General features: G+C 52.1%; 1 protein-coding gene across 1 annotated transcript; it reads left to right on the top strand.

Annotated features, from left to right (window-relative positions):
* The first annotated feature begins 5946 nt into the window (after window positions 1-5946).
* On the top strand, window positions 5947-7675 carry LOC123096951 (mitogen-activated protein kinase kinase kinase 18-like). Its single transcript, XM_044518743.1, has one exon. The coding sequence runs from the start codon at window positions 6230-6232 to the stop codon at window positions 7673-7675; it is 1446 nt and encodes a 481-aa protein (XP_044374678.1). The 5' UTR covers window positions 5947-6229.
* Window positions 7676-14593: the final 6918 nt, after the last annotated feature.

Genomic DNA, 14593 nt, shown 5'->3' with positions numbered 1-14593 from the left:
CACACGGCATGCATGCACGTGATTTGGTGATCCGTCCGTTGCGTGTAGTGTGTTGGTACATGATCTGCTTTGTCCCTCGTGTAGCTGTTAGTGCAGCGCCCAGACGCTAGGCGGTACACCGTATAGTGTAGCGCCTAGCTCTTAGGGTTGCACGTTGATTTATGAATTTTCAGGCAGTCCGAGATGTGACATAGGGTAGGCGTGTAGCGCCTGTTAGTTAGACGCTGTACAGTGTAGTGTGGCGCCTGGCTGACGGGCGTTACACGAAAGGGTCAGCGAAATGAATTTTTTTTAAAAACAGTTCATTTTGTGAATTCATTTCGTCTACAGGTCAAATTTGTAGTTTTTACCCTTTCGTGTTCATCCGTCGTAGTAACTGAAAACTAGACTCCCAGTGGCTGCTCTGCTCTGTTTTCCAGGTGCCTCAGCCTCAGGTCATGTTCGTTTTTCCGTTAACAAGTGCGTCGGAGAGCGTGAGCAACGGTTTCCTCGATCGATCTTTCCCCTTTTCTCTCCGGAATTCAGTTGGTCAACTTGGAGTAGCTGTTGAAAGCAATTGCAAGTTGGAGGAATATACCGGCACAGAAAAGATGTGCGAATTGTTGGGATAGATACTACTACTACTGCCCCGTGTGATCAAACTGACATGGCTGGTTTTATCTCTTCATTCACTGCCGCCAACCGGATATCTGTCTGTCTGTGCAAGACCAAGCAACCCCGTTCCACTCGTCAACATAACAAATAACAGTTTTCTGAGACTTCTTTAATATCCGCACAAGTGTGATGTGACAGTGACATGGACTATCGGAAAGGAGCCGACCTTCCCCTTTAATTTCCTTTTCTGGTTTGTGGTTTCTAGAGAAAAGATTTGGCGCATCGTGGTACGTCGTATGCCATGCTGAATTATCCGTCCCGAGCTACCAAATTGACGTGTGTGTGTGTGCTAGTAGGAGGTACTAGCCTAACCTAATTGCAGCAACAAGTTGACGTGACCCGGGAAGAAGGATTTATGGGGGCAAGTAGTGAAAAAACTGGTGGTGGGACTGGGACGGATGGATGATGCAGGAAGGAAGGCAGGCAGGCGAGCGGGACAGCGGCTTTGCGGCTGGGCGGTGCCGTGCATCTCATCCTGCACTCGCAACTCGCAAAACAGCTTCGGTTTTCCTGGTTGCACCCGGTCATTTCGGATCACAGCGCATGCGTCACATGCGCATAGCCCCGTCCCCGGAGCGGAAAGATCCGCCGCCGTTTCTTCACGCTTCACGGGCCGTGCCTGCGCGGAGTGGATGGATGGATGTGGCAACTCGCACGCGCCGTTTATAGCGGATTGGAATGGATTGGATTGGATGCTAGTTGTTGCCGGTATGCGAGAGCTGGCTATGGTAATCCGGCACGAAACCCTGTCACCTGTGTCTGACCCGGCAGGCCAAGGTGTACTCTACGTGGGTAGACAGACCATGCCTCCTGCCTGCTGCCGGCTGGTCTTGAGACTTGAATGATGAGGGTCAATAATCATGTTTACTTTCTGGATGGGGTAGCTAGTACTAGCTCCGAAGCACGTCTCTTGAGCGAAATCTTGCCACATTGGACAAGTATCAGACACGCCGAGCTGTCAGACGTGTTATCAAGTCATCACGGAACGAAGCATGGCATCCAACCAGTAGTGCTCCCTCCCGTCAGCGAGCAATAGCTGTCTGTGCTGCTTGTACAGTTTTGGGGCGGCGTTCTTTGGTTAAATTGGACGGATGGTCGTGTGGCCTTACCGGCGAGCAGTGCTGTTCCTCTGTCCAGCCAAGAGTCGGCCGGTAAAGCAATCCACAAGCTAGTGCTGCGTTTTTCACGTAACACTGACTGACGGGGACAGCATACGCATCGTTATCAGAACACGGCAAGAAACAGGGGGTCCGAGGCCCCAAACACGGCACGAGAGACCTTGCTTTCGCCACGGTGCCGCTCACGTGACGCCAACATGGCAGCATCCACGGAGCAAAATACGGTGCCTGCGTGACGCGCCGGCTCGCCACGGTCCACAAACGCTGCCGCGCGCCGTTGCGGCCGCACATGCCGTATCGGCATCGGCATCGGCATCGGCACCCTCGCTCGCCCGCACCAGCGTCAAAACTGGCACGAAAACGACCGGGCGGTGATCCAGGAGGACGGCGGGCAGGCGGGCGGTTCGGCACGGGCACGATCGCGCGGCACCGCCCCGGCGATTCCTCACCCTGGTCCTGGGCTGTCGGCTCCCGTTGCGTTCCCCCAACCCCACGTTTCCCTGCCCCCGCCGGTGCCAGGCCGTCCAGAGACACCCCGCCGCGGTGCACTCCCTCTCCCTCTGCTGCGTCGCCGACTGATCGACCTCGCGCTCTGTCACGCCGACGCCGTGGGCGCGGCGCAACGAGTGCACCCCACACGTTAACGTCTTCTGGGCTACGGTGTGTTTCTTGCCGCGCCGGTCGGCCGAGGCTGATCGGTCGGCAGCTACGACCTACGTGCGCGGCGGATGTCCCATGCTCGCGTCGTGCCGACTTGTGGGAAGGAAAGGCTTTGGATTGACTGTTTCCGTCGGGCGGTCGGTCGGTCGTGGAAAGGACTGGTCGTGCATGCATGCACTAGTCCGATGTATGCACCGTAGCAGTAGTCCCTATCTTTGGCATGGGGTTAGTGCTGAGAAACTGGCTTTGCGTTGTCATGGGTTAAGTTGCACATTCACGCGGATTGTTTATTAATGAGAAACAGCTATTCCTTCCCTGGATTAGCCAAATTAATTAAGCACCTGCTAGCGGCTCTGGCTTGTCCTGGATGGGATGGAGGGGAGGCAGCTCCTCCGGAAAGCGATCGATGCCCAAAAGTAATTTGACCAGCAAAGATGTACCACTACTGTATGACTTTGTGACAGCCATCCTTCCCAGTTTCCAGTTAGGTTGACAGATATAGTTGATTAAGTAGCCATAAAAGGTGATGGCATCTTAGCTAATGCCAGAGCAGGTAGCGTACAAGTACAACAGAAGCCACAAGGGATCGAAGGGTGTGAAAACTGGAGCAGTGATATCTTCCTACGTTACAAGTTGTGCGGGCTGATTGAATCATGGCATTCATGTCTGGTGCTTCTTTGCTGGGCGTCCTCACCACGCAGAAGAAAGAAAGAATCATAGCAGCAGATCTTATCCTACGCACGCATACGGGAGGCGAGTATGGGGAATTCAAGTTGATGGCATCAACAGCTAAACCCGCAACACATATAAAGGTCAAGATGAGGAGCGAATGAATGCCTAGCATCTCTTTTTCTTAGCCGCAGCGTCTGGGTCCATGGATAGATGGATAGGTTGGATATATGTGCCCTGCCCCGGCCGTAATAACGAAGCTGTTATCTCGCTCGCACAGCCGGAAGAGATGTGCACGGACTCCGGTCTCATGATCCGCACATGCGCTGCCCGGCCGGCGTCGTGCCAATGCGCACCCCCTCCACGATAAGCTTGATCGAAGCAGAGGTGTGTGTGGATTTCGTAGTAGTATACTGTATAACCTTGCGGTGTTTGCTTCCCAAACGGGGCGCATCAGTTGTGCATACATACAGATTATAGAGAATCAATGTTGCCTCCATATCATTGCTAATCACTCCGCATCATTGGTCTGGAATCTCTCTCTGGGTTATGAGCTTCAAATGATTGCCAACTAGTCCTACTACGCAAATTACAATTATTAGTACAGTATGACCCGGGAGAAGCGCCGCGGCCGCCTAGGGTTTCCCTTCCTCGCTGCGCTTCCCCTCGCTGCCGACGGGCGGCGGGGCTTCTCGTCGCCTGATCTGCGAGGTGGGATGCGGGGATCCTTCTCCTGAACAGCGCCGTAGGGCAGCATGTCGCTTCTATCCCGGCGCCTTCCTCCGACACCTTGCTAGCTCGACGTCGCGGCATCCATTGCGGTGGCTGTCTGGCGTCCCTGGCATGGGCGCTGAATCCTGACGACGGATCTGGGTGCGGCCAGATTGGATCGGGGATGGAGGCTAAGGACATGGGAGTGGCCGGTGGCCCTGCGGGATGGCGGTGGTGTTGCATCTTGTGGCTAGGCTCCGCCGGTGAGGTGTGGCAGGGTGACATGTGCATCTGACCAGAGCGTGGAGGCGTGAGGTGCTATGGTGGTGGCTGAAGTACCAACGTTGCTGAGGTGCTGGGGATGGTCGAGATCCGGAGCACAAGATGCTGGATGGAGGTTCATCGAGCAGATGCGAGTGAAAGCCCTGCTTTCGGCTATGTGCCAAGGCCGGCGATAGCGAAGCTTTACGGTGTTGTCCCCTTTTTGAAGGCATTGTCGTGGAGAAGCTCAAGACTTCTATCCGCTATGTTCGGGGGAAACCCTAGATCGGTCGATCGGATTATGACGACGCTCTTGTGTTGTTCCCCCTTGGGGGCGTCATTCTTGGAGATGTGCACGAGCTCGAGGGACCAATGGATGGCATCTACGGTGGAGCAGCGTTTCCTGTGACGCATTGATGTCGCGGAGTCTCGGCGGCGTGGTGCTATAGGGTCTCGGCAACGGATGTGTGATGATAAGCGCGCGTAGGGAGGTGGCGTTGTCGGGCGCCGTGGGGCATCGACGGCAAGCCTGTGGCAAGGTCAATGCGTCAGTACCTGCTTTGAAGATGGATCGGTGGAAAACGGCGGCGACGACCTCTGAGAGTGTGTTGAACCGGTGTGTGCTCCAGACCTAGTATGAGGTTTGGTTGGAGCCCCCGGCTTTAGATGTTAGGTTTTGGTGCGAGGTCTATTTGATGTTCGGTCCGGACTTTCGACATCTCTACATCGACTGGATTGGTGGCTTGAGACGTACCGATGTATTATTTTGTAATGTCTTTGTGAATAATTAATAAAATAGCTGCATGCATTGTCCGGGATCATCCTCTTGTTAGAAAAATAAGCGTGTCAAATTAAGCGACGCAAACCAGAAATACCCATGGCATCACTGTAAGCTGCTGCCTCTTCGATATCGCACGCACTGGTTGCTAGCATGCTACTACTAGTAGGTCAGTGGGCGCGGGCCTCGCTTTGGGCGGCTGTGTGGCTCGGCCGCGCGCACGTCCGCCGCGGCGCCAATGGGACGGACGGACGGCGACCCGCCGGTTAGATGCCGCGACGCGACGCGATGCCCAGGAGCCACCGATCCCACACGAGTCGTATCCCAGCCCCAGGCCACAGCTTTTCGCCAGTGCGCTCTGCGTGTTTTCTTTCTTTCCCCCGCGTAGCCATCCCTCCCCTCTCCTTGGCGCCGGGCCACTCGTGTCCTTCCATGTCACCACACCCTTGTGTTCTCCGGTGGCCATGTCAGCAGCGAAGATCGAGCTCCAGATGAGTGGGGTAACGGGAGTGTGGCGTGCTCTGTTTTTGTGCTGCTCTCGTTTATCTATCCATCCTCTCGCCAATATATTTTGGAGGCACGTCAGATATCACGAGAAATATTTTGGGGGCCACACCCCGAGTGGTCTCTTGGATGCGAGCGTAGTTACGTGTGGACAACTGAGTCCGGTACACCATATAGCGTGATGTGTATAGATAGATGTACTGTACCGGTGCTCAAGGACATGCCAAGATTTTTTTTATTTTTTACAAGATCAAAAACTTGCTTCAAGTCATGATAACTTAATAACAGGATGAAAAAAAGGGAACATATGGCAATGCAGTGCACCCTCGACTATTCCTGATTCGCAATGTTCAAACCAAAGGTGCGTGCGTTGATGACACCCATCCATATATCCAAACCGAACCGTGATCCATCAAAGTGGCCCAAATGGCCGATCGCCCATGTGGCCTCAACGGAGCGGCACAGCCCCGAAGACGATAACAGCGCAAGTTGCACACCACTCGCTCTCCCACGCAAAGCCAACAACAACAAGAGGAGAGAGGCCTACTGCTACTGCTAGTCGATCGAATTATTCCGTGATAGTATTATATGGAACCCGGAAAGAAAGAAATATTCGGGCAGGGCAATTTAATATCCCATCCGCGCAACATGCGAATCGGGAGCAAATCGCTGCCAAAAGTAAGCCCGCCCAAGAAAAACCCGATGCAGCGCCGGAAACCCCACACCTATATATACGCCACCCTCGCGCTTGCCCTCTTCTTGCAACTCCTCACACCTTCTGCTCCTCTCCCTTTATTCACTCCTCACCTCCGCACACACTCTGTTTCTCTCTGAGCTCCTCTGTTTCACTGCCCACTCGTCGTCGTCCATCAAGATGGAGTGGACGCGCGGGAAATGCATCGGGAAGGGCGCGTTCGGCACCGTGCACTTGGCCGTCCACAGGGCCACCGGCCGCGCCTTCGCGGTCAAGTCGGTCGACGCCAAGGGCGGCGCGCCGGCGGCCGCGATGGCGTGCCTGGAGACCGAGATAAGGATCTTGAGGCGGCTGTGCTCTCCGTACGTCGTGGCGTACATCGGCGATGACGCCACGGCCGCGTCCAGGAACCTGCACATGGAGCTCGTCTCGGGCGGGAGCGCGGCGGATGCGGCGGTGGCGAGGGGCGCGGCCGGCCTTGACGAGCGCGCGGCGCGGTGCGTCCTGCGGCGGGTGGCCGCCGCCCTGCACTACCTTCACGACGTCGCCGGGGTCGTGCACGGGGACGTGAAGGGGAAGAACGTGCTCGTCGGCGGCGACGGTGCCGGGTACGGCGGCTCGAAGCTCGCCGATTTCGGCGCGGCGAGGCTGGTTTCGGAGCCGGCGCCGCGAGGGCCTCGTGGGACCCCGGCGTGGATGGCGCCGGAGGTGGCCCGCGGCGGCGCGTCGACGCCGGCGTCCGACGTGTGGTCGCTCGGGTGCACGGCGGTGGAGCTGCTCACCGGGAAGCGGCCGTGGTCGGAAATCGGCGGCGCCCTCGAGGTCGGCGAGCTGCTGCTCCACATCGGTTACGGCGGGGAGCGGCCAGAGCTCCCTGCGTGCCTCTCCGACTCCTGCAGCGACTTCCTCGACAAGTGCCTCCGCCGCGACGCTGGCGAGCGGTGGAGCTGCGAGCAGCTCCTGCGCCACCCCTTCCTCTCCGCGGACCCCCACGACGCCGGCGAGCCGTCGCCGTCCCCGTCCCCGCGAGCGGTTCTTGACTGGGCGGCGTCGGACTCGGACTCCGATGCGTCGTCCGACATCGAGGAGGAGGTGATCATGGCGAGCGCCAAGGGGAGGATTGCCGAATTGGCATCAGACAGGCCGCGCCCAAGCTGGGTGCGCGAGTTGGAGGACGGCCCCACCTGGGCGCCCGACACTTGGGCCCCACCGCCCAGTCTCGAGACGTCAACCGATGTAGTAGTACTGCCACTGGTACCATCGCCATCCGACGCCGCCACAGTCGCTGGCGCGGGAAATGGCGGCGCCGGTGGGCCCGCCGTGAGCCGTGACGGCGTCCTCGTGACCGGCGGGAGCGACGGCGGCTCCTGCCGTGTCCACGGCCGTTGCTGGCGCGACGATCGCTGTGGGTGCCATAAATGTGGGTCTGGGTTTGATCGGCCTCCTGGTTGGCCGCCGCTGGCCGTTGCGTCCGTGCTGGTGTCATGTATTCTCTCGCATTTGATTCAATCAAAGATTTTGTTTCAGCAAGCAGCCAGTGAATTGATGTTTTTCATTACAGTTGCTGGTTCGGTTTTTTACAGCACAGTTTCTGGTTCATGTTTCTTTGGTGGTTTTGACTTTTGATATTGCTGCTACTAGTTGGGTGAGAGAGCCGGCCAAGATAAGTTGGTCAGCAGCGCGTGTGGTGTGTTTGCTCCCCTTCTTCTTTGCCAATGCCAGCCTTGCCTTGCCTTGCCGCGAGCAGTGTGCGGGTGCAATGCGAACCCGTCGCTTGCCTTCAGATGTTGCCTTTTTCGCGAATACGGAGAGCTTGCGTATTGATAGAAGAAACAAAATGAGTACAAATAAAGGATACAACACATGACATGAACACAGACATGCGTGAACATGATGTCCAAAGCAGAGAAACAAGGGATGCTCGGCCCGAATGAAGGGTACAACACAGCTAAACCTACAAAACCCGACCCAAGGGCGGCAATGCCTAACCAACAAGAGCACCAGCATTGAGGCAGGGTGGTCCGCTATCACCATACCTCTTCTTGCTATGCACAGAGGGGTTGAATGCATTGCTGACACATGCCGAGGAAAACGAAAACATATCAGGAGTTAAAGTATGTAGGGACGCCCCGCCAGTCACAAATCTTCTCTTTGCGGATGATTCATTGATCTTGATGAAAGCCAATCAGCATAGTGCGGCGGCCCTGAAATCAGCATTAGATTTATATTGTGCGGCGTCGGGACAACTGGTAAGTGTGGAAAAATCTAGCATTTTTTTAGTCCTAATACAACGGTTGAGATCAGGGAACAAATGTGTACAACGCTGAATATAATGACGGAGGCAATGAATGATAAATACCTGGGTTTACCAGCCAACGTGGGTGCTGATAAATCAGACTGCTTTAAATTTCTGATTGAACGAATTGTTAAGAAAATTAGTGGTTGGAAGGAAAAATTACTGTCTGCTGGGGGGAAGGAGATCCTACTCAAGGCTGTGATCCAAGCCATACCTACCTATGCAATGTCGGTCTTAAAATTCCTAAAAAAATTTGTAAAGAAATCATTGACGCGATAGCGCATTTCTGGTGGGGTGACGAGGAGAACCAGAGGAGGATGCACTGGATGGCATGGTGGAAAATGTGTGTACCAAAAAACCAAGGTGGAATGGGATTCCGTGATATCCACTGTTTCAACCTGGCTTTGCTCGCCAAACAAGCATGGCGTCTTATAGATAATCCTGATTCCTTGTGTGCCACTATTCTGAGGGCCAAGTACTACCCTGATGGCGATTTGCTGAAGTCTAAGCCAAAGCGTGGCGCTTCTTTCACCTGGCAGAGCATTATGGCAGGTATAACTACTCTGAATCGTGGCTATATTTGGCGAGTGGGTAATGGACATAACATCAATATCTGGGAAGATGCCTGGATCCCAAACTGTGTCACTAGGAAGATTGTGACCCCTAGGGGGAGCCATTTGCTATCAAAAGTGAGTGACCTGATTGACCCTGCTTCCAACAATTGGGACGAGGAACTGATTAGACAAACTATGTGGCCCATTGACGCACAACGAATTCTTTCAATCCCACTTTCGCAATATGATATGACAGATTTCATTGCTTGGAGTTACACAAAAAATGGTATGTTCTCGGTAAGGTCTGCTTACTCGGTGGAATGGAATTATCAGTATGAGAGTAGACTCAAATATTCTAATGGGATGGGGCGAAGCATACCAAATCCTATTTGGTGTCAGATATGGAAGTTAGCCTGCCCAGCAAAGGTAAAAAAAATTATATGGCGTATATTACATGGCACTCTCCCATGCCGGGTAACACTCGCTAATAGACACATGAAGGTCTCGCCCTCTTGCCCGACTTGCTCTCGGGGTTTAGAAGATACGAAACACATGCTTTTCCTCTGTAGTAAAGCAAAGGAGGTTTGGAAGAGACTAGGGATGGATGTGATAATTGATAAAGCTTGTGAGATTGATCTTGCCGGGGAGGCAATATTGGAATACCTTTTACTTCTTCCAGACCAAGACTTGAGTATTATGGGGTACCAAAATGTACGTGAAATGATAGCTATTTCAGCTTGGTACCTATTGTGGGAAAGACGAAAGTTAGTGCATAAGGAATTAACTCAGAATGCAAATCAGATAGCAATGGGGATCATAGCTCTCACATCCAACTTTGTAAATGCATCATTTCCAAAGGCAACGATGAAAAAGGGGGGTTGGTACTGTCCTCCTAGGGGTTTTGTGAAACTTAATGTTGACGCCTCTTTTGATCATGATATGTTGAAGGGTACGATGGGGGCAGTTTTAAGAGACCACAAAGGTAGGTTCATTGCAGGAGGAAATGAAAAGATCGACTATTGTGCGGATGTTTTGATGGCTGAAACTTTAGCTCTCAAGTTTGGCCTAACAATGGCGCAAAGGGCGGGGTGTAACCGCCTAATCATCAACTCAGACAACATGGAGGTGGTTGAGACCATGCAGGAAGGAGGACAATCAACGGGGGCGGCAGCAGCAGTCTTCGAGGATTGTTACCACTACGCCTGTGATTTTGTCACGACTAGATTCGAACATTGTAATAGAGAGGCAAATAAAGTAGCTCATGAACTTGCTAGATTAGCTAGATTTTCTTCGACTTCCGACTGGTTTGAGGAACCTCCAAATGAAATTGTAATGATCCTCACAAACGATGTACTGGTTATTTCAAATGAATAAAGCTTCCTTTTAAATCGAAAACAAGAGCACCAGCATCTCCAGAACCAAAATAGAAACCAAAATAGGGGACACCGCGAGCGAGTAAGATAACGCCTTCAAGAAGGGGGACGATGCCGAGACGTCGTCGCCATTCGATCCGGATGAACCAGACCGAGGGTTTCCCCTGAGTTCGAAGAGGGGCGCAGCCGTAGGCCTTAACAACGCCTCCAAAAAGGAAACGACATCCGCAGACGCCGCCGCTGCCAGCATCGGCAAGCCGAACAGGGATTTCTCCCTGGCCTGAGGCTGAGCAATCCATAGCCACCGTCTTTGGAAACGAAGATGAGGAAGCAACGCCGGTCGGAGCCACCATGTCAGAAGGGGGTTGGCGGGGCTGCATCTGCCGTCGGAGGGTAGCACCACCTTCGAACCCACGAGCATTGGATCTGGCAAAAGAGAAAGTTTTGAGGCATACAAGGTAGGGCAAACGACGAGGGGGTTGGGCGACGGGGCGAATAACAACGCCAGCGGCTAGAACTGGAGATGTTGTCAAACTAGTCCCAAGTTGTCAAACGCTCAACTACTCCAGATGGGAACCGGAGAACAAATATAACATTTCCTGCACACCAACAGGATTACGGTGTTCATAATGTGAGAGGATTCGGTAAGAAAATCAAGCATTCGGTAAGAAAATTTGATAGAGTAGCATTCTGTTTTTGTTACAGAAACAGATGTGCATGGCGTGGCCCGCAACAAGTGTCACGCGGATCCCGCTGGACCTGTACTGAATGTGTAAGCGTCAGGATCCTGGGATGGGATTCGCACATCCGTAGCCCACCCGCTACGAGGCCCAGGCCGATTTACCAACACGACGGTCGACGGCCATCATCATCATCATACCTGGGAGCAGTACTCTACTACTACGTGCTGGTGGCAACGTACACGAGGATCCTGGCGGACAGCACGTCCCGGCAGCCACAACCAGCACGCATGATACGCGAGTTAAAGGAGGAGGATTCCGCATCAGGTTCTCGGTGCAAATCATGGGCCATCATGCCCTGCCTTGTGCCTGCCTGCTGTATGATCATAAATTCGCGCGCGGTGTGCCGATGGAACAATCAATGTGCAGACAGCCAGCGACAGATCCGTGTGTACAATCGTGGTACTCCTGCTGGCGTTGTTTGCTGCCGTGTATCGCTCCTTGTAGTACGTATGTACGTACGTACTTCACATCGTGTGTTACTGCGGCTGATCAAACAGAACAGTGGTGGTGCACGTACACCCCCGTCTGTGCCATAAGAAAGGCTTCGACGCACGATCATTCGCTGTACCGCCGTTATGTACGGCAGCTAGTATTCATTGCTGCGGTTTATATAGGAACTACTGAGTTGCCATGCCCTGTGCACCAACCATACTGTCATACTAGTATAACTAGTCAACGTGTAATGCACGTTAATTTGAAAATATATTAATGCCTGCGGATATTAAGTAGTTATTATGTGATTAGCACTATATTTGGCATGAAATTAACTGCACGCTAAACGTGTTGAGCACTCGACATTGAAGCAGTCTAGGTCGTTGGATTGACATGATTTGATGGCCGAGATTAATTGGATCTGCCTCTTTAGGTCTTTTTATATTGATATAGATATAGATGCAGTGACTACCAGGTATACATATGTTCAGAGCTGTACCACGTGACTACGAGAGTATATATCACCTTAGAACAACTTTAGTGACCCAATGGCCACAGTAATCGCAAAGTATCAATTTTGAGCTAAAATGGCACTCAGTAGAGTTGTCATCTTGCCCTTGATCGCTGTAATTTATGAATGGGCCTTCATATTGAGCCCACGGGCCTTCATATTTGGAGGTTGAGAGCGTTAGTTTGGAGCGCGCTTCATCCACCAACAGCTCATGAGGCATGAAAGTATCATCTCCGTCCTCGGCCTCCCGGGTGGCTCATCTCCATTCTCTCCCAAAGGCGCGGACGGCTAGACTGCCATGTCAACGAGAAGTGCCACAATTAATGGCAGTCGTCGCGTGCCAACTGCCCATAGCCTCTCCCGCCACATTTTCTCCGCGCCCGTAACGTCTCACCGCCGGTGGCTATAAAAAGGTCGTCGCCATGGCCGAATAGCTCACAACCCCCACTTTCAACATCGCTACCTGTAGCCACTTTCTACCTCCTTGTTGCCATGCCGCTTCCCTTGCGGTCGGACTAGGTGCCACTCTTGGAGGAGGAGCAGGTGATGGATGAGGAGCAAGCGGAGGAGGAGGCCTTCCTCATCGCCGAGGGGAAGGGGGGATCGTCATTGTACGCTGGAAGTCGTGCACGAGGATCCACCCTCCATGAGTGCCTGGATTGAAATATCATAACACACTTCTTCTTTTTTGAAAGAAAAAAGAAGTGTTTCCCCTTCTCCCACTTAGGGAGAAGGCCAAGGAAGAAGGAGAAGGAGGGGGGCTCTCTCCCCCTCCCTTCCGGTGGTGGCGCCGAAATGCCGCCGGAGGAACCGTCATCATTTCCAACCAACATCCACCATCATCTTCATTCTTAGTACAAGGGCCTCTCCATCCATAAACTTTTGTAATCCATTGGTAAATATTGATGTGTTGTGCCATGAATTATTTCCGCATGATTTATCGCATATTTATGTCTTTGTTTGAGTGGTGATTTGTTCCATGGCATCTGTTAGAGTTGTGTCGAATATTGTGTACAAGGTAGGTTACAGTTGGACTTGTAGTTGTATTGTGTTTAGATAGGATATGGAGTCGTGTCCTAATAGGACACTTGTATCCTAGACCTCTCATATATAGCGAGGGTAGACACACGATGTAACCTATGCCAACATAATAGCACAGACGCGCAAGGGGGAGCCAGCGGCGTGTGCTGGCGCCCGGGTGGCCGGTGTGCGGTATTGTGACGGTGTCATGGGGAGGAGCGCCCATAGTCAGGCCCCGGAGATGTAGCCATATCGGTGAACCTCGTTAACAAATCTCGGTGTCGTGCCTCGTGTGATTGCTTGATCTTTGGATGATCGACGGTGGCCTCGGATTTATTCTAACAGCATCGATGAAATAATATAATGATTGGTTGAGTAATGATTTGTTCCATGGCAATGTTGGTTTCTATGCCATCTTATTTGTCTTGTATATGAGTGGTTATGCGTACATGCTAAGAGAACAATGATAAGTCTATGTATGTTCGTCGTAGCAACATGCCGGCTTAGGTTTCTCCTTAGAACACAACACTTGTCGAGGAATTATACCCAAGATAAGCAACCATGAATACATAAACTAGCAATTTGCCAGGAACACTTGTTCCGATAATTAATTCCATTGAATCCCGCTACATTCATCACAACCACCACGCACTCAAAGCTCTTTTGTTCTTATGATTTTTTTATTGCCGGTCACTAACCTTAGTTTCCAGACCTCAGTCATATCCTAGTTGTAGAGAGTCTAGGCATATTAGATGTTAAGTGCATAGATAGTTGCGTAAGTGGCACAAGAAACATGAGAGATTAGGAAATCTACAAAGGATGGCAATTTTACCCATGGATACGGTACGGGTACTCGCGGATACCGACCCACATGGACATGGTATGGACACAATTTTATACCCACGGGTAGTATCCGTACCCTACCCATTAAGTCATGGGTAGGTCACGGGTATAGCCTTGTACCCATGGATATACCCATACCCTGCCCATTTATACTAACATGTTACTTGTCGGATATTATTTGGTGAAGTGTGTCATGAGCTTATGAACCTGTGTTAAAATTGTCACCAATTGTCAATTTGAATATAGATAATTGTCTTGTACTCATTTATGTGTTATTGAGCTGAGATAAATTCTTTTGTCAAATGTGCTATGGATGAATGTAAAATTATGAATAACTTGTGTACTATTTGATCTACCTGTTGGGTACCCAATGGGTATGGGCACCCGTCGGATATGGGTACGGGTAAAGTTTCATACCCATGGGTATGGGTATGGGTAGAATTTTGTACCCATTGACTACACGGGTATGGATATGGTACATTGGGAAACGTTGCATGGAAAAACAAAAAATTTCTACGCACAAGCAAGATCTATCCATGGCAATGCATAGCTACGAGAAGGGAGAGCATCTTCATACCCTTGAAGATCGCTAAGCGGAAGCGTTTATCAATGCGGTTGATGTAGTCGTACACCTTCACGATCCGTCCCGATCAAATACCGAACGTACGACACCTCCGCGTTCAGCACACGTTCAGCTCAATGACGTCCTCGCCTTCTTGATCAGAGGGGCGAAGTAGTAGATGATTTTCGGCAGCACGACGGCGTGGTGACG

This window comes from Triticum aestivum, chromosome 4D, assembly GCF_018294505.1.
Source record: "Triticum aestivum cultivar Chinese Spring chromosome 4D, IWGSC CS RefSeq v2.1, whole genome shotgun sequence".
NCBI classification, from domain to species: domain Eukaryota; kingdom Viridiplantae; phylum Streptophyta; class Magnoliopsida; order Poales; family Poaceae; genus Triticum; species Triticum aestivum.
This window is presented reverse-complemented; position numbering and strand designations above follow the sequence as displayed.

What these genes read in the sequence shown, in the direction of transcription:
- LOC123096951 (XM_044518743.1), top strand. Translation starts at nt 6,230, where the DNA reads ATGGAGTGGACGCGCGGGAAATGCATCGGGAAGGGCGCGTTCGGCACC.